We start from the raw sequence: 26,466 nt of genomic DNA, 5'->3' as shown, positions 1-26,466 counted from the left end.
AATGTCTCAAACTTTTTAATGCACAGTCCATAGGCTGAGTCTTTGAAATGTTGATTCTCTTAAATGCTAGACCAGGGAGAACAAAAGCAACCAGTGGCGTTACACTATAAGACACAGCTATATACAAATAATGTCAAAGGACATAAATTACGGTGATGTTGCGTATGATACAGCAAATCCTAGCAAAGGGATTTTTCAAACTTAACTCAATTGCCAAATAATTTGATTATCCTATAGTTTTTGTCAGTGTTTCCTCTTCATAAATAAAAATAAAGAAAAACATAAGAATACAAACACACGCCTTTACAGAAATATATAATCACACATACCCACAGACCCAAGCAAACCATACTTGTACATACACATGCACACACATACACACAACAACAACTATACACAACCATTTATACTAAAGAGATTACAGAAACCTAAACAGTTTACTAATAAAAACACTCTAGGTTCCAAAAACCCTGTCAGAGAGAGATGTCTACACACACACACACACACACACACACACACACACACACACATGCTTAGTGTCCACTTCTTTTTTCATGCACATCATCTCCCTATGTTTGTTCCCTCCCTTCCTCTCTGTGATTCACATTCCATACTCCAACTCACTCTCAAAGTCTTTCATCTAACTTCATAGCAACACATCCAGCACATTGGCGATGCCCCGTCCACAGTCCTGTGCTTTCAACTTGCCCTCTGATGGCTTCTTGTCTACTACCCACAAAGACATAGACAATCTCCTGAATATATGAAGCCCTCCACCCCTAGTCCCTCTCCCCTTCCCTTACAGCTAAAGTTGATGTAGCCTAGCATCAACTCTCTCAGCACTCCTTGGCCCTCTGCCTCTGGCCTCAGCCTTCACCACTCCCAGGAAACCTCTCCAGCAGAAGCAGAGTCCCCCAAGGCTCTTTAAATGCCAAATCAAATTTATTCCTTTCAGTCCTCACATTGCAATCTTTTTTTGGTAGCAGCTGACCCCAGGGTTTATTCCCGCCGACTCTTGTGACATAGCTCACTACATCCTGTTCAGCCTTTCTGACTCTGAGTGCTGTGTGTCAGCCCTCATCAATTTATTCTGGGGACCAAGGTCTTGGCCTCAGGCCTCACTCACTGCCATCCCAGGTTCTTGGCTTCCCACTAATTTTTCCCCTACACATCCCTCAGACACCAGCAGGAAAGAAGCCTGGACTATCCACGTCTACTCTGCTCCTCCTCCACCTCCCCTTTCTTGCTTGCCTTCCAATTGTCTGGATCCAAGTTAGGATTCTGGAAGTCATTTTGGACTTGTTCCTCATTTCTTTGAATCCACTCATTCAAGGCATCATAAAAAACCTGAGTGCTTTAACAATGAAGCCCTCCAGGCCCACTCTATAGCTCCAAGGCCACGGCCAGAGCCGTTACTGCTGTCTCCAAGTGTGACTGCCATCCCTGGGCTTGCTGTTCCTACAGCAGCTCCTCATCTGAGAGACACAGGCTCCTGAGAAGTGGTGCAACCCCACCTCCCCTTAGCTCCCCAGTCTTCTTTCTCACTTCTCTTTGCCTTACAGGCACCCAACACCATGGATATTTCCACTACCATACCCCCAAAATCCCATGCTGCTGCACACTTCTAGCAACTGACCTGCACATGTCTACAGGCAGGACACTCTTTCCTGGTTGCTGCCCCCTCTGGGGCACTTTCCCTAGTGAATGCCCTCCTTACTCCCAGGCTCCAGGCAGGTAAGGTGGTCTTCCCTATGCTCACCGTGCTCTGTGCACAATTTCAACCCACTCCTCACAGTCTACTACCAACACTATTTTCCAATCTTTCACTGCCACTATGTTGAGATATTATGTACAGAGACTGATTTATTTATGAATTCCAAGAGCCTCACAATTGTCCTGTATGCTAAAGGTAATAGACAAATGTTAAATGAATGCCAAATGAACAAATGAGGGGAACCTACTCAGGCAAGAGAGAGAGAGAGAGAGAGAGAGAGAGAGAGAGAGTTCAGGTCCTGCCTTTTTTTTTTTCCTGGGAAGGTCAGTTTCCAGTGCAGGATCCTGGTGACACCTAGCAACAGTCTCCATGACAACAGGAAGCAGTCTTTTCCCAGGGTAATGTCCCTGCTTGCTTTTTCCCCACCTGGCTAGGCAGACCAAAAGAGGCAGCCTGGAACAGCTGATCCTGTGACCAAACTCACACCCCCTGGGGCTGGGGTCCTGATGGAGAAGCAGGAAATTGAAGCTGATGGGATCAGATGCGCTTGAGAGTACTAGGCAAAAAGAATAGAAACAGACTGAGCCAACCGGCAATGACATCCCGGTACAACCAGAGGGAAAGCTTATAAGAGAGGAAAGGAGCCCCTCAGACAGGAGGGCATTCTGTCTCTGAAGGTGGATGTAGACTATGCTGGGGGTGGGGTGAGATTGAGGGTGTCACCCAGAACACACTAGTGCTGGAATGCTATGCTTTACCTCCAAGCTAGGCCATGGGTATGTCCTACGATTCCCAACAACACCCTTTGCGAATTGTCACTCTTGTACTTTAATCTCAACAAGGAACATGTCTGTCCTGCACAGTGGCTACCTGTAAAAAAACAATGGGAAGTTTATGAATGAATGAATGAATGAATGAATGAATGGATGAATGAATACAAAGCTGTGCTAAGGGGCCTGGGCCGTGGCACACTAGGTTAAGTGGACATATTACAAAGCACAAGGATCCCAGCTTGAGCCCCCGACTCCCCACCTGCAGGGAAGGTGGCTTTATAAGTGGTGAAGCAGGTCTGCAAGTATCTGTCTTCCTCTCTCCCTCTCTATCTTTACCCCCTCTCTCAATTTCTCTCTGTCCTATCAAAAGTGGCCACAGGAGCAGTGGATTTGTAGTGCAGGCAGTGATCCCCAGTGGTAATGCTGGAGGGAAAAAAAACTGTACTGAACCAAGAAGAACATCAAAAAGACCAGAAAGAGGGGTCAATATTGTACATGGATGGATGTCTTTATGAAAAAGGAGGTAATGGAATTCCAAGAAGACAAATCACTGGCCAAGGTGATAGGGACAAGGACATAGCATAGGGATTCAAGGAAGGTGCTGATTCAAAGCCCTGTGTTCTCGCTCCAAACTAGAGCCACTGGGAAAATGATGTTTCCCAACTTCTAACACCTGATTCCTTTCCCCCACCTCCATTCCTCTGTGTTTACTAGGCAGGGAGTACCTGCTTGGCTGGTGAAAGGGGTTCTTGCCTTCCTTGCTCTTGTCCTCTTCAGAGCCTGGCCTTAAAGGATAAGAAGTGTAGAGGGTCAGGCGGTAGTACAGCGGGTTAAACGCACATGACACAAAGTGCAAGGACCGGTATAAGAATCCCGGTTTGAGCCCCCAGCTCCCCATCTGCAGGGGGGTCACTTCACAGGCAGTGAAGCAAGATTACAGATGTCTATCTTTCTCTGCTCCTCTCTGTCTTCCCCTCCTCTGTCAATTTCTCTCTGTCCTATCCAACAACAATGACAACGATAACAACAATAGTAATAGCAAAAATGATAAACAACAAGGGCAACAAAGGGGGAAAAATAGCCTCCAGGAGTAGTGGATTCATAGTGAAGGCACCAGGTACTGAGCCCCAGTAATAACACTGAAGGCAAAAAATAACTTCAAATTTAAAAAAAAAAGAAGTGCCAAATATGCTGCTATGAGAGGGGCCTCCCCCATGCAGTTTTTTTTCCAATTTATTTTCTTTGAAAGGACAGAGAGAAATTGAGAGAACAGGGGGAGATAGAGAGGGAAAGAGGAAGATAAGACAACTGCATCACTGCTTCACCGCTTATGAAGCCCCCCCACAAGTGGGGATGGGGGATTTGAACCCAGGTCCTTATACATGGTAATGTGCTCACTCAGCCAGATATGCCACGGTCTACAGTTTTAAAATGGAGAGAATGCAGTTTCTTCAGCTAGGAGATTTTAGTTGGCCACACTCCAGAAGGGAGAATCATTTTCACAAAGGTAATCTTCCCTTCCCATTCTCCTCTCCTAGAGTTGGTCATGGTTCCTGGCTCACTACAGCATCTGAGTGAAATGGCGGTAACAGTAATTCCCATATATCTGGTGCTGCCCATATATACAGTAAATCAGACACCTTTCTCAGCTCTTTAGGTAAATCAATCTTTTTGCATGCTCTTGATAACCTAGTGAGGCAAGGACTTTCCTTATACCATTTGTGCAAAAGAAGAGACTAAGGAACTGGTGTGTGTGTGGGGGGGGGGGAATATAAATTCCTAAGGTAACACACAGATTCCATGTGACAAAGCCCCAGATAGAAACCCACTGTTCCAGCTGGAGCTTGTGCTCTGACCATTACTTGACTGTCTACTGAATCTGGCAGAAGGTTCCTAGGATTTGATTCAATTTTGAGCTCTGCCACCTGGAGCTAAAATCCCTGAATTTGATACACAATCTTTCTGAGCAGTGTACAGGGCTGAGAGAAAGCAGGAAGGGTGCCCTATTGATGCACTACCTTTTCCAAGTACTGGCTGGCTTCAATCTTAGCACAAAGGAACCTAGGTGCAGGCTCGAGTCTGTTTTGCTCCAAACACCAAACATAGCCATCACAGGCAGGGGTTAAGCAGTGTCAAGCATAGAGGTTTTGTATTCCTCAAGTTCAGATGTTGGAAATAAGTCTCCCCATTGTGACAGTTTGGAGGTTGGGTGTTAGGGAGATATTTAGGTCAGGACGGTGGACCCCTTGTAATGGTATTAGTAAGATGCCTTATAACAAGAGATAAAAAAGACCATCTTACTTTCAGCCAAAAAATGACTTTCACCAAACAATGAATTTCTAAGTCTCAGAATTCTGAGAAATAGATGATTGTTGTGCAAGTCACCAGATTCTGGGATAGGTTACTGCAGTCCTAGGTGACAACATACCACCTCTAGATGCCAGCCTGGTCCAGACCTTGAGGCCCAATTCTGAAAACTGGAAGAAAAAAAACCACCCGTATTCCTTACCTCTAAGGTGGGATAACACCAGCTCTTCCTGTAGGGTGTGATACTTCAAGGGAACAGTGCTTGTAGAATGCTGGACAGGAAGGACAGGAAGCAATTTCACAATTAGTAATTCCCAATGTCCTGTATCCCTCCTCCTGAGTCCTCCTGGAAATAACAGTCCTGCTCTTCATTTAAATCTGGGACTGGTGGGAGGTGGTGCAGTCGGAAGAGCAATGGACTTTTTGCACAAGATCCCAAGTTCCATCCCTGGCACTGTATATGCCACAGTGATGCACTGGTGTTATCTATCATGAAAGAATGAATGAAATATTTTACAATGCATGGAACTAGAATTGGGATGGCAGCAAGACTTTGACTCCTATAGTTCTGGAAAAAAAAATCTCCAGATTAAGCCATATCACAGTACAGATCCCTGTCTGGGACTAAGCCTGCCCTGGTAAGGCCTAAGTTAACAGTCACATCTCTCAGGGGGAGCCTCACCCACAGTTAAGCTCCAGCCAGAAATGCAGGCCAAGGAATGCTATGTGGTCTCCTGCAGTGTCATCAGGCCAGACCACCCATGCATCTCAGCCTGCTCTGAGATTCACTAGAACTTTCTACAGCAAGCCTGTATCTTTGCTATTTCAGAATCTCAAGTTGTACAAAGAACAGCTATCCTTTTATGACTACAAAGAAGTAATGGATGAGAGAAATGAAACTCTGCATTCCTTTTGGAATGAGATGCTCTTAGCACATCTACAGATTCAATTTTGTCAACCTCTCAGGTCTGTGTGAAAGGTTAAACCTTTTTTTTTTAGAATTTATTTATTCATGAGAAAGATAGGAGGAGAGAAAGAACCAGCCATCACTCTGGTACATGTGCTACCGGGGATCGAACTTAGGACCTCATGGTTGAGAATCCAATGCTTTATCCACTGCGCCACCTCCCGGACCACAGGTTAAATCTTTTAAGTTATTCATTTATTTACTTATTTATTTATGGGAAATGAGAGAGACACAGAGAGAGAGAGAGAGAGAGAGAGAGAGAGAGAACCCACAGAACTAAAGCTCCCTTCAATGCAGTAGGAGATGGGTTTGAACCTGAGTCATGTACATGGCAAAGCAGTACATTATCCAAGTGAGCTATTTAACCATCTCTATTGTTTAATTTTTTGTGTGTGTTTTACAAGTTGTGGTCTGGGAGGCAGGGAAATAGCACAACACATTTTCATGCTTCAGATACCATGTTTCCCAAGTTCAATCTCTGGTATCACTATCAACCAGAGCTGAATGGTCCTCTGACTTAAAAAAAAAACTATGTGTACTTATGTATATGTGCATACACTTACTCACTATGTGATCTTGGACACATGCTTAACCTCGTAAAGACTCAATTCCTGTTTTGTGTAATGAATGGCAAGAAGACTAACTCCAATGAGTATTACAGAGCTTGTACAGAATTTTTTTTATAACTAGAGCACTGCTCAGCTCTGCCTTATGGTGGTGTGGGGGGATTGAACCTGGGACTTTGGAGCCTCAGGAATGAGAATCTTTTTGCATAACCATTATGTTATCTATCCCCCATCCGAGCTCATACAGAATTTATAAACCTATGCAGGCAAACAATTATAAAAGGGTACAAAACCCTTTTCATATTGGGATTCCAAAGTAAACACACCTGTCAAAATGTAAGATGAACACATCATTTGATCTGGAATATGTAAGCATTACTGATGAACATTAAAGCAACAATATCTCCATGATGGGCTTATGTGTACATTTAAAACCAGATACAATGCAAGGGGACTTCACTAATCCATCTTTACAGTAAGACACTATGAAAGAGGTCCCCCAAGTGATGGAAACACTTTAGAAATAAAACACTGGGAGTCCGGCTGTAGCATAGCGGGTTAAGTCATGGCGTGAAGCACAAGGACTGGTGTAAGAATCCCAGTTCAAGCCTCTGGCTCCCCACCTTTGAGTCGCTTCACAGGTGGTGAAGCAGGTCTGCAGGTGTCTATCTTTCTTTCCCCATCTCTGTCTTCCCCTCCTCTCTCCATTTCTCTCTGTCCTATCTAACAATGACAACATAAACAATAATAATAACTACAGCAATAAACAACAACAAAAAGGGCAACAAAAGAGAATATAAACAAATATAAGAAAGAAAGAACACATCGATGGGGGACTGCAATAAAGTATAAAGCGTGAAAATTGTTATAAACACAAAAGGAGATACTCAAGACAGTATAATTATAGCCATGTAAACCTATGTAATCTATATCTAACACTAGAGGAATGACCCTGAAGAAACTGCTAACAGTATCACTTTGAGGAAGTGAACTGGAGATTCCTATGTGAAAGACAATTTTGATTTTTGTTTTCAAATTTTTTTGTAATGTTTAAATATTCACACCATATCTTATACCTTATCTTAACATAAATGGATGGAGCACAGATCAATATAGAATCCCTGATTCAGCTTTCTGGTCCTTTTTCCAGCCATGACATCATCTCCCCAGACAAAAACTTGGATCCACATGCATATCAGATTTCAGGTTCAGGGGAAAAATGAAAAAGAAAGAAATAAAAAACTGGTATAGCCACAGGCCCTTTGGAATATAACTAAAATATGCCTAGTAGCTATCTACAAAATGGAGGACCCCCCCCCAACTCTTCATCTGCACTATTTCAGCCTCTAGGTCCATGATTGATCAACAATTTGTTTGGCTTTGTATGTTAACTTTCTTTTTTTAAAAAAATATTTATTTTATTTATTTATTCCTTTTGTTGCCCTTGTTGTTTTATTGTTGTAGTTATTATTGTTGTTGTCGTTGTTGGATAGGACAGAGAGAAATGGAGAGAGGAGGGGAAGACAGAGAGGAGGAGAGAAAGATAGACACCTGCAGACCTGCTTCACCGCCTGTGAAGCAACTTCCCTGCAGGTGGGGAGCCGCGGCTCGAACCGGGATCCTTATGCTGGTCCTTGTTCTTTGCGCCACCTGCGCTTAACCCTCTGCTCTACAGCCCGACTCCCGTTAACTTTCTTTTCAACCACCAGGTGCCAGATGTTAGCATGATGCCGACCAGACTTCCCTGGACAGACAACCCCACCAATGTGTCCTGGAGCTCTGCTTCCCCAGAGACCTTCCCCACTAGGGAAAGAGGGAGACAGGCCGGGAGTATGGATCGACCTGTCAACGTCCATGTTCTGCAGGGAAGCAATTACAGAAGCCAGACCTTCCACTTTCTGCATCCCACAATGACCTTGGGTCCATACTCCCAGAGGGTTAAAGAATAGGAAAGCTATCAGGGGAGGTGATGGGATACAGAGTTCTGGTGGTGGGAACTGTGTAAAGTTGTACCCCTCTTATCCTATGGTTTAGTCAATGTTTCCTTTTTATAAATAAAAAATAATTAAAAAAATGCAACACAGAGCCTATTTCATTTTGTTAATACCTCTCCGATCATGCACTGTCTACGTGAGTACTTTAGCAAAACCTAGCATCATTTTATGCCGTTTGAAAATAATTGCGATTATCATTTAACTACATTTCAACATCATTCCAAATGATTCTACCATAAGAAAACTGAAAAATTATGATTCATTCAATTGCTTATTCATTCAACAAATCTTAAGGCATTCCTTATATTGTACATTATAAGGCACTGTGGGAGTTAAAAATATAAATAAGGTGGTCTGGGAGGTGGCATAATGGATAAAGCATTAGATTCTCAACCATGAGGTCTTGAGTTCAGTCCCTGGCAGAACAGGTACCAGAATGATATCTGGTTCTTTCTCTCTCTCCTTTCTCATGAGTAAATAGTAAATAAATAATTTCATATATCTATATATATGAATCCAAGGTGTTTACCAGGAACTTTAACGTTCTACATATTTTATCAGATTTTTCTTTTCTTTCTGATAAAATAAGTAGAACGTTAAATTTTTCATTATCTATTGCTCAAGATGGAGTGGCTCATGGCAACAATAACTTATGATCTGTTACGGTGCTAAGGGCTCACTGGCTGGCTGGACAGTGCTAACTTGAGCTTGTTCAAGCATCTTTGTTCAGCTGCAGGTTGTTTGGAGTCTTGTTGGAACTTATCTGGAACTGCCAAGCTGACTGGGCCTCTTTCTACTTGATTTTTATCTCAAACTCCTTTATGGCATGATCTCCAGCTTCCAAGAGTGTAAAACAGAAACCATGAGGATTATCCAGGCCTAGACTCCAGAATGTGTCACTCCTGTCACTTGCTATGATTAAAGGAAGTTACAAAGTCCACGCAGATACAAGGAATGGGAGAAAAAAGGATCTTATCTCTTAATAGGAAAATATGAAAGGATTTTTTCGGGCCACATTTAATCTACTGCACTAATGTTAGCATAATTACAGTGTGTGTGTGTGTGTGTTAATAATAATTTACAAGATTATATGATAATAGGAGTATAGTTCCACATCATCCCCACCACCAAAATTCTATGACCCCATCCTACCTCATCCCAGCAATAACCACCATAGTTCCCCCTAAGATCTTAAAGACAGATTGACTACATTTTTTTCAAGCTCATATGTTTCAATTCTCTATAATTCCATATATAAGTGAAACTATCTGGCAGTTGTCCTTCACTTGTTTATTTCACTAAGCTTAATATTTTCCAGTTCATCCACTTTGCCCTAAAGGACACAGTATAGTTTCTTTAATTGCTGAGAAGTACTATATTGAGTATATGTCCCCTAACTACTTTATCCAGTCATCTGTCCATGGACATTTAGTTTGCTTCCATATTTTGGCTATTGTGAATAATGCAGCTATGGACATGAGGTTGCATATGTCCTTCTGAATTAGTTATCTTCCTGTATTTTGAATAAATGTCCCAGGCTCATACTATATCTGATAGTCTGACCTTGGAGACTCTACATTCTTCCTCTAGACTTTAACTTCTTTAGCATGGGAGTAGGGGATGGGTACTTAATTAGACCCAAGAGTCTAAGCAGACAAGGTCAGTCTGGGCCTCCTCAGACTCAAGCAGAACAGTTTTAATTTCAAGTTTGTCCATGTTGAGTTAATTCTTAAAAAAAAAAAAGTTTTATCAAGATACAATTCACATACCATACAATCATCCATTGTAAGTGTATAATTCGATTGGCTTTGTTCAGTCATCAACACAATGGAATATTTTTTAAAGCAGGGCTGTAGACTTAGAACCGTAATTATAATACAAATTTTAAAACACTCTGAAAAGACAATTTTAAGATGTCTTTTAGCTGTAACACATTGGGAGTCTGTGCATTCACTGATTGGGGGGGGTGGTTCTGGAGAGTATATTGGATATGAATTTCAGCTGGGACCTGCAGAGGGGAGGGTTGGTGGAGCTGGGAGAGTAATGGACTGATTCATATGGCCTCCAGTGATGAGGGGCAGCTGGCCTCCTAGTGGAAGCTGCCAGACACAGGGTCTCTCACACACAGCCTTCTGCAGGAATAACATTGACTGATTAAGCCTCCTTCCCATACCTTTCCCTGGACCCACAGTCAAACACAATGCTTGTTTCATGAATTAAACCCAGAGAAACCCTATCTGAAATAGACTGAGACAAATAAATGCACTGGAAGACTCAGTAACTGAGGAAGAGAACTGTCTCGTACTAACTTCCCACCTTCCCTGCATGGTAAAGCCCCCAGACAGACTCTCTGAAAAGCCACAAGTGGGGGCACTCTGTGCAAGCCTCACTTTGCTGTTGTGCATCACCTGTGGAGGCTGGCACACTGCCCAGAACAAAGTGAAGTCATGCATGTATGACAAGTCAGAGAACATCCTCTCTGCCTCAGTTTCCTGAGATATAAACTGTGCATCACGACACATATCTGAGTTAAATAACAAATCAAAGATATTGGAATAAAGTAACTCTCAGCAATTAGGAATCTTCTACACTTTTATTCTTAAAAGGAGAAAGTTCTGAGCTCCAAGTTGTAAGGGCCATGAAAATGGGAACAATCTCTCTTTGCAGGAGTTTTGAAGATATTTGGAGGCAAAGGATTGGCAATAAAACAAACAAAAACCAAATAATTTGTTTTTAATTTTTATTTTTAAAATAGAAACACTGACAAGACCATAAAGATGGTTACAATTTCACACAATTTGTACCACCAGAACTTCATAGCCCATCTCCTACCCTGATAGCTTTTTAAAAAATAAAGCTACTGCAGCATAAAGTCTATAAAACACTAACATGAAGAGGGTCACCCTCCTCCCCCCTTAAAAGCAAAGAGTAGTCCAGCTAGCAGTCAGTAAATAAACTGGGACCAAAGTCCTACTAATCCAAGAGATTGAGCTCAAATGACAATACATAAGAGCTTAGACAGATTGCCCCTAAAGGTGTCCCACAGCATCTAGTTAAGAAGGTGGTCCCAGGGCCAAGAAATAGCTCATTTGGCCAGGAAACAGCTCACTGCTTTGCCATATATGTGACCCAGGTTACAGCTCAGTCCCCACTACCACAGTGAAGGAAATGTTGGTGCTATGCTCTCTTTCATTCTCTCTCTGCCCTCTGCCCTTCTGTCTCTGTCTCTGTCTAAAAATGCAAAAAAAAAAAAAAAAAGTAAGGTAGTCCTGCTGGACTTTGATCCCAGCATTGAGAGAACACAACGGGGCCTCCTAAATACAGGTTCACTGAAACCAAAATACAAAATCTGGGGTTTAAGTTAACTAAATTTATTTATTTATTTATTTATTTATGCCACCAGGGTTATTTCTGGGGCTCAGTGCCTGCTCTACAAATCCACTGCTCCTGTGGCCATTTTTTATTTTATTTTATTTTATTTTACTTTATTTTATTGGATAGGGCAGAGAGAAATTGGGAGGGTTGGGGGAAACAGAGAAGGGGAAAGAAAAGTAGACACCTGCAGCACTGCTTCACTGTTTGTGAAGAGATCCCCCCTTCCAGGTCGGAGCTAGGGGCTCAAAGTGATCCTTGAGTGGGTTCTTACGCTTTGTACTATGTGCAATTAACCTGGTATAATACCACCTGGGCCCTGAGTTAACTGAATTTATGGTCATTTGTTACACAGTACCAAATTACCTATCCACCACTCACCAAATCCGCATCACCCAATTCTACATTATCATCACCACCACACCCACCCATTACAGTCTCCACCCCATCCCATGACTTCAGCATCTCCATTTGCATGTGGGGAGGTAGGGAGGGATACTTCACAAGTAGTGAAGCAGGTGTGCAGGTATCTATCTTTGTCCTTATTTATCTCCCCCTACCTTCTCAATGTCCCTCTGTTCTATCAAATAAAGGGGAAAAAATGCTACTGGGAGTGGTGGATTTGTTGTGTAGGCACAAAGCCCCAACAATAAACCTGGTAGCATAAAAAATAAATAAATAAAAAGAAAGAAAGAAGCAACTGCATTATCTACTGATCTCTTGGCATAAGGTGGAGAAGGGATTAATTAACCCCTAGCAATACTTGTTAAATACACTTTTCACATTTCTCTTGCCCTCACCCAGTCACATCTCACTGCTTCCCTGTAGCCTCTTTTTTAAAGATATGTTTTATTTATTTATAACTTATTGAATAGAGATTGAAATTGAGAGATGAGGTGGAGATAGAGAGTAAGGGAGAGAAAGAGACAACTGAAGACCTTCTCTACTGCTTGTGAAGCTTCCTTCTTGCAGCTGGGGAATAGGGGCTGGAACCTAAGTCCTTGCACATTGTAACACATGCGCTCAACCAGGTGCGCCACCACACAGCTCCGTAGCTTTTCTATCCATGCATCAAGTCATCAGCTGCTCAGTCCAAAGTTTACCTTCAACTGAGACTTTCTTTTCCTTCCCTACTGCCTTTCCCTTTGCTTCAAATTTTCCTCTTTCCTGTATAATGAGTACCCCTTTAGCATATAAATCCTTATACTTTCATCTTTCTTCTTTCTTCCTTCTGCAAGGACTCTCACATGCACACACACAACACGGGGGGGGGGGGGACTGGGTGGTGGCGCACCTGATTGAGCGCACATGTCGCAATGTGCAAGGACCCAGGGTCGAGCCCCCCATCCCCAACTTCTGGGGGAAAGCTTTTCAAGTGGTGAAGCCATGTTGCATGTGTCTCTCTGTCTCTCTCTCATTTCTATCACCCCCTTCCCTATCAATTTCTGGCTGTCTCTATCCAATAAATAAATAAAGATAGTAAAAAAAATTAAAGAGAGTGAGAGAACTTACATTTGGATTCTTAACTACTGAAAAGCTCAGGCACTGAGGTGATCACTTCCTCAAGACAATTCTTTTTTTTAATTTATTTTTTATTAAAGAAAGGATAAATTAACAAAACCGTAGGGTAGGAGGGGTACAACTCCACACAATTCCCACCACCCAATCTCCATACCCCATCCCCTCCCCTGATAGCTTTCCCATTCTCTGTCCCTCTGGGAGCATGGACCCGGGGTCATTGTGGGTTGCAGAAGGTGGAAGGTCTGGCTTCTGTAATTGCTTCCCCACTGAACATGGGCGTTGACTGCTTGGTCCATACTCCCAGTCTGCCTCTCTCTTTCCCTAGTAGGGTGGGTCTCTGGGGAAGCAGAAAGACAATTCTTTTATAAGGTAAATATTAGCAACTGTACCTGGGGTGGATGGAAGATGTCAAGCTGACCAGTAGAACTGTATATCATTTATTATATCCCAGTATCATATAGGAAACACATTGAACCCTTACTAAAGCCCTCTGAGGTACCATCCCATCCCACAGATTGGGAAAGTAGCGGAGGCAGCGTTTGAATCCAGGCCAGATTTACACAATAAACAAGTCAACCAACACTTCAAATAGCTTTACAGAAAAGTTCTAAAGACCTCTGGCATGGTATGGAAAGATCTGGAAGCCAGATGGCTGGGAAATGATCAGAGCGGGGCTGACCAGCATTCCCTGTCCCCCATTTCTATGACTTCATCTACATCCTTGACTATTTCCTGCTACTGCCATTAATCTTGGCACTACTTAGCACTCAATCAGGCAGTAAGGCTTAATTCCGGTACTTGAACAAAGGGTTTGTACAAGACTTACCCCTCCCCTTTATAGTTAAAAGATCTTGTTTTATCCCCTCCATGTTTTTCCTTTTAGGCATCCCCTGGACAGGACTGCAGCCCTGCAGGAAAGGGTTCCTGTAGTAAGGTTACTGTCGATAGCATTAGCAACTTTGGTCTGTTTTCTTTCCATTTGCTTTCCCTCCTGGCACTAAAAGCTCATTAGGGCTCTGACAGAAGAGAAATGGCTGGAGTAGGGTGAGAAACTCTTCATTTACCAGAAATTTTGCTGTGGGCTTCCTTCGCCTGTTTCCTAGCAGGCTGGACCAGCAACAGCCTTTCCCTCCAGGGACAGCTTAGAGCCCAGTCAGGTGGGAGGAAGAGGCAGGGCACAGCAGTGCAGGCCTGAGATACCCCTCCTCAAGTCCACTCAGTGCTTCTCCATATAACACTAGTCTTTTGTGGTTTAGAATCACTCACGCCTCCATAGGGTCGTAATCAACCTGACCAGGATCTGGGAAGCCACAGTCTGCTGAGCAAATGCACAGTGTAAATGAGGTTGGAGAGTGGGGGAGTGCTTAACCTACTTAAGAGAATCCCTTTCTCAAGCACTTTAGCACCTTCCCTTTGCACAGACAAGAATGACTTGCTGAATGCAAACTAAACAAAGCTGGCAAGAATGGGGCTGCTGGGTCCTCCAATGGAGAGTACAATGTTCTCGCTGCAGGAGACTCTGAGAAGGATGTGGAGAAAGTGGCACTGCTCAGGGATAACAACTTTCTGCCCCTGTTGGATCCCCAGGTCCCAGAACCTGGTCTGCCTGAGTGCACCTGATACTAGTGTCTTGGGCCTCTAGCTTTCACCTGTAAGAGGAGAAAGCTAAATAGATGATCTGAGATCCCATGCTGCCCTTGGATATATCTGTGGGGCTTTTGTGCAGCATCTCAGAAACGTTTACAAACCTGGTTCATTTCACTCGCATTTATTGAGCACCTACTGTGGGTCTAGATTCTAGTCCAGTAACTCCATGTACTAGTTTTCATTCTGGTTACCCTGTACTCACACTCACACTGCACACTGCAGAAGTGTTCAAGGAAACTCTGAATCCCAAATTCTCCCTTGCACCCTCCAGAACAGACTCCTCCACTAGATTATCTCTACAATTATGTTTCAACATAAATCTTTGCTCTAGGAAAATGCATTCCTTGTGAAACCCTCCCTTACCAGAGCACTGCTCAGCTCTGTTTTATGATGGTTTGGGGGACTGAACCTGGGACCTTGGAGCTTCAGGCATTCAAGTCTGTTTACAATTATTATGCTATGTCCCTCCCCCTGTTTTTTTTTTTTAATTTCTCTTTGCCAACTCTAAGTAAGACAGTATGAAGCAAAGGCAACAAGAGAGGAGTCATATTGGATTTTAAGATCTGACTTGCTAATCATTAAGACACAGACCTCAGGCACTTAGTCTTTTGAGGCCTCAGTTTCCTTACCAATAAATATAGAGATACAAGTGCTGTCCTCATGTAATCAGTAAATGCTATATCCAAGGGCACTACACATCTACAGATGTTTTATGCTTTAAACATTGGTATGGATAGGATATTGCTGGCTCCGTTTCTTTGTTTGTTGCCACTAGGGTTATTGCTGGAGTTCAGTGTTGGCACTGTGAATCCACTGTTCCTGGTGGCCAATTTTTCCTTTCTACTTTTCTTTTTACTTGACAGAACAAAGAAATATTGTGAGATAAGGGGGGGGAGAGAGAAAGACAGACACCTGCAAATGTGCCTCAATGTAGCAGGGGCTCAAACCTGGATCCTAGCGCTTGGTGATATGTGCCCTTCACCAGGTGTTCCATTGCCAACCCCCGGATTCCAACTTTATCAAGACTGAGTTAAAAAAAAAAAACCAACTTTATCTTTATCTAAGAGGTGTCAAGTCTCAGTCCCAACTTTCTCATCTGTTAAATGGGCATGGTGGCTTTGACCTCATAGAAATCTGAGGGTGAGGGCTTGTTTAGCAAAAGCTCACTCATGCATGAGGACTCAGTACACAAGAAGCTTAGCAAAGGGCCACTGGCTGTGGTCATTGTGCAGTTACTGGCTGTGGAGACCTTCGATAAATGTTGACAGTTATTATCTACAGAGACATTGGAAAGCGGTCCTTGCTTCTTACCGCCTTTTGCCCTGGCCTCCACATCAAGGTGTGTTTTCCCAACAGCAGCCCATCTGCCCTAAAGTCTTAATGAGAACCAGGAGCCCTGCAGCAGCTACAAGGTGCCGTGGCTAGCCATGCATGAAGTTAATTTAGCTTCTGTAAATGTCTGGCAGTTTGGGGAACGGGAGGCAGTTGGCCTGCATAAGATGAGCCGTGCTCTGCCTTGGAAATGATGGGCTGGGGGGGGGGCACAACCCTCCCAAAGTGCAGAGTTTCTGCAGCTACTGCATCAGAACCAGGGCAGGTTCATTGTTAGCTCAAGTGTGTTTTCATCTTCAGCTGGTAGGGTTTCTAAAACAATCGTTTCATATTTTTTTCTATTCACTGCTAACTAAATAAAATAAAAAGTGGTTCTTTAATTTTGTTCTTTCTTGATGTGCTGTCTCTAAAATTAATAGAAATGCTTTTTATTTCCCCTCTCAGTGTAGCTCCTGCAGCCTCCAGACAAGTTTTTCTTAGTATGTATCAGCTCTTCCAAATGTCAGAGGTAGAGGAGAGGGCAGAGATCACCTGGGCCAATATACCTCATTTCAAACCTGAGGAATCTGAGCCCTGTTCAAGGTTACATATTGGGTTGGCAACTGAGCTGGAATTCAAACTCAACAGAAAAGGCTCAGCAGCACAGTTAATATCTGACAGCTTGTGCACAAATGGTATTAGAGCATGTTCTTAAAGAGCCACGGTTGAAAAGAAGTGACTTGATGCTGTTCTATTTTAAATTTAACAGATACATGTATGCACATGCGCACATGCACGTGCACACACACACACACACACACACACACACACACACACACACACACACGAATATTTTTTACAGCTGGAGCTATTCTCCCATTTACAGATGAATAGGTAAGTACATGGCTATTTTGCTATAAAGCAAATCTCTATTTCATCAGCCCTTTTCTTTCTATTGATTTTCCTTATAAACTCAAGGCAATAGATGGCTGTAAAGAGAAAATTGACCGCCTGATTTAATAAAATTACCCATGAATGTGGCAATCCACTCTGAGTACATATTTGGAGGAAAAAAAGAAAATATTCCAATGAAATATTAATAAGAACCCTGAAAATATTAACAATACCTGGTGCTGAAAATGAGAAAGCAGAAATGAGAAAGGCAATAACGTTGGGGGGCCGGGCAGTGGTGCACCCAGTTAAGTTTATATATTACCAACCCTAAGGAACCAGGTTTGAGCCTCTACTTCCCAACTGCAGGGGGTCCTACTTCACAAGTGGTGAAGCAGGTCTGCAGGTGTCTATCATTCTCTCCCACTCTCTGTCTCTCCACTCTCTCAATTTCTCCCTGTCCTATCTGATAAAATCCAGAAGAAAAAAACAAGGAAAAAAATGGCTACTGGAAGCAGTGCCAGCACCAAGCCCCAGAGATAACCCTGGTGGCAATAAATAACAAATAACAAATAATAATAATAATAATAATAATAATAAAAGACAATTGTGTGGTGCAACACCAGGCAATGTGATGCTTTTCATTCTGCCCTGTGCTGCTTTCTCCTTTCCTCCCACAGGGAAAGGAAGACTCCTTGGAGGACCAGAGATCAGCAAAGCTTTTTCCTGAACTCAGCACCTCCAAGATTTCACCTAAAGGAAATCTTTGAAGTTATCTCCACTCTCTCAGTCATTTCAATACACTGGCATCTTTCCAGACACCCCTACCTGGCCACATGACCATGGATTTTCACACCATCACAGAGAAATTTCTTCCTTTTTTTTTTCTCATATGGGCCCCTTACCCCTAAGCTCAAACAATTGCCACCACTTGGAAGACATTTTTCTGTGATTCATACAGTCAGACTTTCTCTGTCCCTCTCTGAACCAATCGTAACACTTAATCTGTAACTCACTTGGAGTTTTGAGGACCAGCTGAGTATTATTGCAGTGCAATGCTACTTCTTTTCCATAGGGGTTTTCCATTTAAAGGGGGTTGTGGGACACTGAGTGTGAGCCTCTAGCCCTGTAATTTACACTCCCACCATTAGTCCATGTATTTGTGTATGCCCTTATTATCCATCTCTCATAGTGCAAAGAGAATACCTTCTCTTTTTTTACACAGTATTGCATCCCTATGGCTGAAAACAGTGCCTGACCCATGGCCAGCTCATATTCAGCTCTTAGAATTGGCTAGATTCCTAGCAGCAAGCACAGATTTCGGCATCTAGCAAAGAGCCTCCTAATGTCATATCTCCACCGGTAAAGTGGGACTAATAGTATCTACCATTCCACATTTTCATTACTTTACATTCCATGAGGACACTCAATATAAACAGCCTTGGGAGGTAGAACTGCTATCATATTTCAATTTTTCAAGTTACAGATGAGAAAAAAACAAAGTTTAGAATTCACATACCCTGTAAATAAGGAATCAGAGCCATTGATACCCAATTTGGTGTGCTTATGCATATTCACGTTTAAAGTAGAAGAGAGAAAGAAACTCAAAGGAGTAAAATTGTAAAAATCCCTTCCTGCTTGGCATTAAAAGTTGAGATATTTACAGCTGAGAAATTGTGTTGATGTACATACAATGCATAAAGTCCCTCCTGTTTCTGTATTAGTTGTTACGACACCCAAGCCCTGGGTATTGGTATCCACTGGAGATTCTCCTCCACACAGCAGACGAGAAGAAGCCGCTCTTCTACACTCCTAATCTACACTTTTGAGAGGAACTGAATTTCCCAGAAAATGAGTTCCCAAAAAATGAATTCCCAGAACATACACTGTTATAGGAATTTTACCAGGGGCTGTGGTTGACACAAAAGTGTCTCATGCATAAACCCTGTACTTAAGAAGTTTATAGTCTGGTTGACATGGGAAGGTGATACATTTGTTAACCTTGCTTCACATACATTGTTTCCAGCTAGGGATTTACACTTGTCTTCTTGCTTTTCTCCTTCTTCTCCTTCTCCTCCTTCTCCTCCTCCTCCTCCTCCTTCTTCTCCTTCACCTCCTTTTCTTCTCCTCCTTCTCCTTCTCCTCCTCCTTCTTCTTCTTCCTCATCATCTCCTTCTTCTTCATCATCTTCTTCTGTCATCATCAGTTTTATTTTGCTTGAGGATGCCTATTTTAGATAGACAATAGATAGACAGACAGATAGATAACAGATAGATATCAGCACCTTCCTTCAGTAAAAGAAGCAGAGCTCAAACATGGGTTGCACACAAGAAAAAAAAACATACAGTATCTAAATGAGCTATTTTCCCTGCCCTGGATTTATACATTTAATAATGCATGGGTGCTATCTCATTTGCATACTCTGCTAGGAACATTTTTCTATCAGGAGCTATGAACCACAGTTTCACAAGAGGAGATGTCTGTAGTCAAAAACACATTTTGAATGGACTTTTACAGCTGGTAAGAACTGACTCCCACAGGTGTCCCTGGAGATAACATCTTTAGTTAATAAATGCAATCTTTCCCTACTCCTACCACCATTGCTAGCTTGCCCTCTGCACACACAGAGAGCTTTTGTTCTTTGGAGACTGAGTCTTTCTGGTATCATCTCCTATCACTCTCCCCATCACTCATTCAACTATGCTGGCTTAGATGGTTACTGTTTCTCAAGAGCACCCAGAACTCTTGTGCCCCAGGCACTCAGCACAGGCTCCTCCCTCTGCTGGGAACATATTTCCCCAGACAGTCACACAGCTCTCTCTCTCACTCTTATATCCAAGTCGTAATGTTCCCCACTCAACACTGATTTGAGCATCCAACTGAAAATGTGGACAAATGGTATTTTCAAATAACTTTTGTTTGGCCTCATTCTCTCCCATATATTTCCACTTTGTAAGTCATACATTCTATTTAGTAAGTTGTCTATGTTATAGAAGGCAAGTTCTATAAAGATTTTAAAATTTTAGTTTGCTTTCTATTGCTGCCACTCTTAATGAAGGGAAGAGTCTGATACAAAATAGCAAATCAATAAACCTTTGGTAAATGAATGAATAGATATCATGAAGAATGTCTCCAACATGAAAACTTAGAAGAAAAAAGAAATACAGACAGAAAGAAAGAAAGAGAGAAAGAAAGAGAGAAAGAAAGAAAGAAAGAAAGACCGATTCTTATCACCATCTGAATGGGTATAGCTCTTCGAAGTTCATGAAGTATGTTTATATCAACAATCCCATTTATTCCTATGCTGAAACATTTATAATATGAATCCCTAATCTCAAAGCTGATTATATTTGGAGACAGGTAGTGTATTTTTGGGCAAAATAAGTTTAATGAGGTCATAAAGATCCTGTCTCAATTTGATAGGACTCTATTTTTCTAAACAAAGAACTATCACCAGAAACTGAATTGGCCTTGATTTTACTAGTCTCTAGAAACATGAGAAATAAATGTTTGTCCTTATGGCATCTGTCTATAAAATTTTGTTATAGAATCCTAAGCAAAGTAAGATACCCTCACAAACTAGACTCTGGTCAAGCAGATTTGACCATTCCACTTTCTTGATTTTGTTTATTTCATTTTGTTTTTTATTGCCACCAGGGCTATTGCTGGGGCTCATTGCCAGCACTATGAATCTACCATATAAGAGGCCAGCCTCCTCCACTCCACTTTCCTCCTCCACTTTCTTATTTTGTTTAATAGGAAAGAAAGAAATTGAGAAGATATGGAGGAACAGATAGAGGGAAGGAAAAATATACACACCTGCAGACCTGCCTCACCATTCGTGAAGAGTGAGAGAGAGAGAGAGTGAGACACTGTAGGTAGGTAGCAAGAGGCTCAAAACTGGGTCCCTGTGCATGGTAATATGTGTGCTCAACCATGTGCACCACTATCCAGGCCCCTCAATCCCTTTTCCAAAATGCAAGTACTGAGATTCTTGAGTAGAGAAAGACTATAGTCCACTCTATCAGCTATAGTGCATGTCCTGTTTCCCCCAAACCCAAGATCCATGCTCTACTTAAACACTTTCCTTCAGATGATTATGTCCTACTACAAGTGGCTACTTGCAAAGGGCCTGGGGATAAAAATGATCATAGTTTCATGTATTTATTTATTTATGTATTCATGAAGAAGATAGGCAGAAAGAGGATAAGAGCCCAACATCATTTTGGTACATGTGCTGCTGGGGATTAAATTTGGGACCTCATGTTTGAGAGTCCTATGCTTTATCCACTGCACACCTCCCTGACCCTGCTTCTAAGGAGCATGGTTCATGTTGACCCAAGAAAGAATTCTCATTTATACTGGAGAATAAGAATTTGATGGATGTCTGCCAGTTTCTTCCAACACATATTGTAGAAAAATTTTTGTCTAATCACTCACCTGTGCAACAAATACTTTTGAATGGCCACTGTAAAGTAAACACCATCAATGTAAATTTGATTCTATCAAAGGGTATCAAAATTAACTAGAGAAATAGTTCAATTGGTAGAATACAGGTATTGTACTCCTGAGTCTTCTGTTTCAATCTCCAGCACCATAGCCACCAAACTGGTGTTCTGGCTTTTCTTTCTTTTCAGAAACTCACTTTCCCTCTACCACATATAAAATAAAAAATATTAAATATATATTATTTATTATTGGATACAGACAAGGAGAAATTGAGAGGGGAGGAGAGACAAAGAGGGATAGAGACAGAGAGACACCTGCAGCCCTACTTCACCACTCATGAATCTTTCCTCCTGTGGGGGGGGTGGGATCAGGGGCTTGATCTCATGTACTTGCACACTGTAATGTGTGTGCTTAACCAGGTGTATCACTGCCTGTCCCCTAATGTTTTTTAATAAAATAAGTTGTGGGAAATCAGGAGAAATACCCAGTGAATATTTTTTTCAAGGACCTTTTGTGGACCAGGTACCAGGGTGATATTTAAATGTGTGTGGTCTCTTAATCATCTATCCATTGTATATACAGTGCATTTATCTCCACTGTTTAAGAGAATGAGGTAGAGGTGGAGCCAAGATGGCAACCTGGAAGCATCAGCTGGCATGAGCTCCAAAAAGCAGCAGCTTGCAACCTGGGATTCTCTGGATATGGTGACCAGATATCATATCCACTGTAAGAGGAACTTGTTTCTCTCTACTTCTTCCCTCCACTCTCTTTTTTCCCTCCTCCTAACTAATTAAAAATAAATAAATAAATAAACTATTTCCTTTCACTCCTCTTTTTCTCCTTCTTCTTCTTCTTCTTCTCCTCCTTCTCCTTCTCTTCCTCCTTCTCCTTCTCCTTCTTCTTATTTTCCCTCTTCCTTTTTTGCTTTATTAACACTGATACTTGTTTGTAAATTATATGGGAGAAGAAATCTGACTCAGAATGGACTCTCTCTCTCTCTCTCTCTCTCTCTCTCTCTGTGTGTGTGTGTGTGTCTTTTGCACTTCCCTTTATCCTCTTGCTAACCCTTGAATTTATAGTGGACAGTACATTTGCATAATTGTCTATTCTTGCTTTCCCTTTTTTCCTTTCTCTATCTTTTTCTTTTGGTTTTGGTTGCTATTTTTTCTTGGACTTAAGGTGTTGTTTGGCTAACTAGTGTTGGTTGAACTGCATCAATCCTTGCTTCAGTTGTCTTTGTTGTAATTTCTGAGGTTGGTGACTGCATTTGTGAAAAGGTCTTTATTATAGCATGGCTTGCCCTCAAAACAGCAACTGAAGAATGACAGAACAGAAAAATAAAAACTACATCACTAAAAAAAAAATGGTTAAATCAAGAGCAAATAAAATTGCTACCACAATGAATCAGGACAAGAGCCAGAAAAAACTCTAAATCAGTCAGAAGTAACCATAGATAAGTAATGTATGCAAGCAATAATAAACCTAATAATCACAGAAATAAAGACAACTATGGAGGAAAGGTCTATCAGAATTAGGGAAAAAACAGAAGAGAGTCTCAAGGAAAATACTAGCTACTGCAAGGTAATTAGAGAACTGAAAGCTGAAATAGCTGAGCTAAAAAGCCAATTAGCAGAACAAGCTAATACTATAACTGAACTGAAGAACGAAGCTGAGGGAAGGGAAAGCAGGCTACTAGAAGCAGAAAACAGAATTAGCCAGACAGATAATGAGCTAGAGAAAACTAAGAAAGAGGTAAAAGAGCTCAAAAAGAGATTGAGAGACACTGAAAACAAAAACAGAGACATATGGTATGATCTAAAAAGGAGTAACATTCGTATAATTGGCCTAACAGAGGAAGAAAGAGAAGAAGGAGAAGTCAGCATTCTAGAGGAAATTACAGAAAAAACTTCCCAGACATAAACAACAGAAAGGACACTAAGATTCAAGAGGCCCAAAGAGTCCCAAATAGAAACAACCCAGACCTGAAGACACTGAGACACATCATAGTTACAGTGAAAAGAAGTAAGGATAGAGAAAGGATCCTAAATTCTGCAAGAGAAAAACAAAAAGTCATATACAGGGAAAAACCCATAAGACTATCAGCAGACTTCTCCACTAAACTCTAAAAAGCCAGAAGAGAATGACAAATTATCTATTGAGCCCTGAATGAAAAAGGGTTTCAACCAAGGATTATGTATCCTGTTAGACTTTCATTCAAACTGGATGGAAGGATCAAAACCTCAGACAGACAACAGTTAAAGGAGGCAGCCATCACCAAGCCTGCCCTGAAAGAGGTTCTAAAAGACCTCTTATAAACAAGAACATCACTATAATACCTGCTATATATCAGAACAAATAAAAATTGTTGAATACTGGTACTGCAATACATTAAATACTTATATCAATAAATGTCAGTGGCTTAAACTCACCCATTAAAAGTCACATAGTGGAAGAATGTATCAGAAAACACAATCCAACTATATGCTGTGTGCAAGAATCCCACCTGACCCAACAAGACAAACAGACATAAAGTGAAAGGATGAAAAACTATTATACAGGCTAATAGACTACAGAAAAGGGCAGGAACAGCCATACTCATCTCTGACACAACAGCCTTTAAATTAAAGTAATAAAAGACATGCAAGGCCATTACATAATGATTAGAAGATCAATAAACCAAGAAGATTTAACAATTATTAACATATATGCACCCAATGAGGGACCATCTAAAACATCAAACACCTACTGAAAAAACTACAAAAATATATCAATAGTAATACTATTGTTGTATGCTTTACATTGGGTTGTTCTAGCTCTCCCCCGCCAAGAAAATTGGATCAGTCCTGCTAATTTCGCGGGCCCGCTTGGCCCCACCCCAAGGAACCCCGAGAGGGTTCCAGGGTTCCAGAGTTCGAGAGTTGGAGAGTTGCAGAGTTTGAGAGCGCTTGGTGCCGCCGCGGGGGAAAGAGGCAGCAGAGTTCTGTTTGGTGATTAGTTTGGTTTAGTTTATGAATCGTTGTTCCTGAATAAAGAAATACAGCTTCCCTGCCCAGCCATATGTCTCTGGTCATCTCTGTTACCCGCCCGTGAAGCTAGCCCGGCCAGCTAGAGCCCCCGAATTTTAACAACATACTATAATAGTGGAACACTTCAACATGCCACTCTCACACTTATACAGATCAATGAAGCTGAGAATCAACAAAGAAACAACAAAATTAAATGAAGAGATGGACAGACTAGACCTCTTGGACATTTTCAGAATTCTTCACCTCCAAAACAGGAACACATGTTATTTTCAAATCCACACAGCACATCCTCAAGGATAGATCACATGTTAGGCCACAAAGACAGTATCAACAAATTCAAAAGCATTGAAATCATCCCAAGTATCTTCACAGACCACAGTGAAATAAAGCTAACATTCAACAATAAACAGAAAGTCACTAAAAGTAAAAAAATTTGGAAACTCAACAACATACTACTTAAGAACCACTGGGTCAAAGAAGCACTCAAGCAAGAAATTCAAATGTTCCCAGAAACAAGTGAAAATGAAGACACAAGCTATCAAAATATTTGGGACACAGATAAAGCAGTACTGAGAGGGAAACTCATAGCCATACAATCACACATTAGAGAACAAGAAAAAGCTCAAGTAAATGGCCTTACTGTATGCCTTAAGGACTTAGAGGAAGAGGAACAAAGGAACTCTAAAACAACCAGAAGGATGGAAATCACTAAATGTAGAGCAGAAATAACATCGAAAATAAGAGAACCATACAAAAGGTCAATGGAGCCAAATATTGGTTCTTTGAAAAATTAAACAAGATTGACAAACCCCTAGCCAGACTCACGAAGAAGAAGGAGGAGGAGGAGAAGAAGGAGGAGGAGGAGGAAGAAGAAGAAGGAAAAGAAGAAGGAGGAGGAGGAAGAAGAAGAAGGAAAAGAAGAAGGAGGAGGAGGAGAAGAAGAAGAAGGAAGAAGAAGGAGGAGGAGGAGAAGGAAAAAGAAGAAGGAAAAGAAGAAGGAGGAGGAGGAGAAGAAGAAGAAGGAAGAAGAAGAAGGAAAAGAAGAAGGAGGAGGAGGAGAAGGAGAAGGAGGAGAAGGAGAAGGAGAAGAAGAAGAAGAAGAAGGAGAAGGAGAAGGAGAAGGAGAAGGAGAAGGAGAAGGAGAAGGAGAAGGAGAAGGAGAAGAAGAAGAAGAAGGCTCATATAAATAGAATTGTAAATGATAGAGGATAGATCACAACTGACACCACCGAAATCCAGACAATCATGCAAAACTTCTATGAATAACTATATGCCACCAAGCTAGAGAATCTAGAAAAAATGGAAGAAAGAGAATGAAGTGAATTTCTCAAGGTCACAGTGCTGCTGGGAGGAGGAATCCTCATATGACTTCACAGTCTGAGTTCTCTTTATACTATAATGATTCAGGTGAGCATTCAGAACATGGAGAGCTTCAGAGGTGCTATTCAGTTTGTAAACTCCTCTGCTCACCCTTCCTGAATGACTAGCTCCTGTCATAATTGAGTCAGAGTAGTAGACTTGAGAGATAATCATATAACAGTGATAACACAAACAAAAAAAATAACAAGAATTGACATCACTAGTCACTCATCTCAAAATTGCTGCAACTGTCAAATAAAGAAGATACTATTGCTTTTGTCATGTAACAGATGACAGAATTAGAGTAGCTGATAGAGTTCTTTGCACAGGGCTACATTAGTATTGTATCAGAGGGTTGAGATTAAAATGTTTCCCCTTCTAAGAGTTATCTGTGACTAACAGGATGTGGAAAAACCAGAAAACTACAATTACAACCAATACCAAATGGGTATACCATATATGAAGCATAAAACCAAGGTCTGTCCCTGGTGTGAGGGTCAAAAAAATTAAATGAGTTAAGACTTTATGGGGCTCTGCAGAGTTAGATAGAGTACAAGAGAATCTGGGTG

The 26,466-nt window shown here is 41.6% G+C and overlaps 1 protein-coding gene across 1 annotated transcript in view; it reads right to left on the bottom strand.

The window, feature by feature from the left end:
- Nucleotides 1-646: 646 nt before the first annotated feature.
- LOC132542122 (acid-sensing ion channel 2-like) overlaps nucleotides 647-26,466 on the bottom strand; it is a 138,956-nt gene continuing 113,136 nt past the window's right edge. Inside the window, exons 2-7 of the mRNA XM_060204896.1 lie at nucleotides 19,200-19,290; nucleotides 16,751-16,882; nucleotides 10,712-10,845; nucleotides 4,997-5,066; nucleotides 3,213-3,272; nucleotides 647-729 (exon numbers count right to left, since the gene is read on the bottom strand). Of these exons, the coding sequence (XP_060060879.1) occupies nucleotides 647-729; nucleotides 3,213-3,272; nucleotides 4,997-5,066; nucleotides 10,712-10,845; nucleotides 16,751-16,882; nucleotides 19,200-19,290 (570 nt within the window). The remainder of the gene's footprint in view (nucleotides 730-3,212; nucleotides 3,273-4,996; nucleotides 5,067-10,711; nucleotides 10,846-16,750; nucleotides 16,883-19,199; nucleotides 19,291-26,466) is intronic.

The sequence above is a fragment of the Erinaceus europaeus genome, chromosome 12 (assembly GCF_950295315.1).
Source record: "Erinaceus europaeus chromosome 12, mEriEur2.1, whole genome shotgun sequence".
In the NCBI taxonomy this organism is placed as follows: Eukaryota; Metazoa; Chordata; class Mammalia; order Eulipotyphla; family Erinaceidae; genus Erinaceus; species Erinaceus europaeus.
The sequence above is the reverse complement of the archived record's forward strand: the minus strand, read 5'-3'. Positions and strand labels throughout refer to the sequence as shown.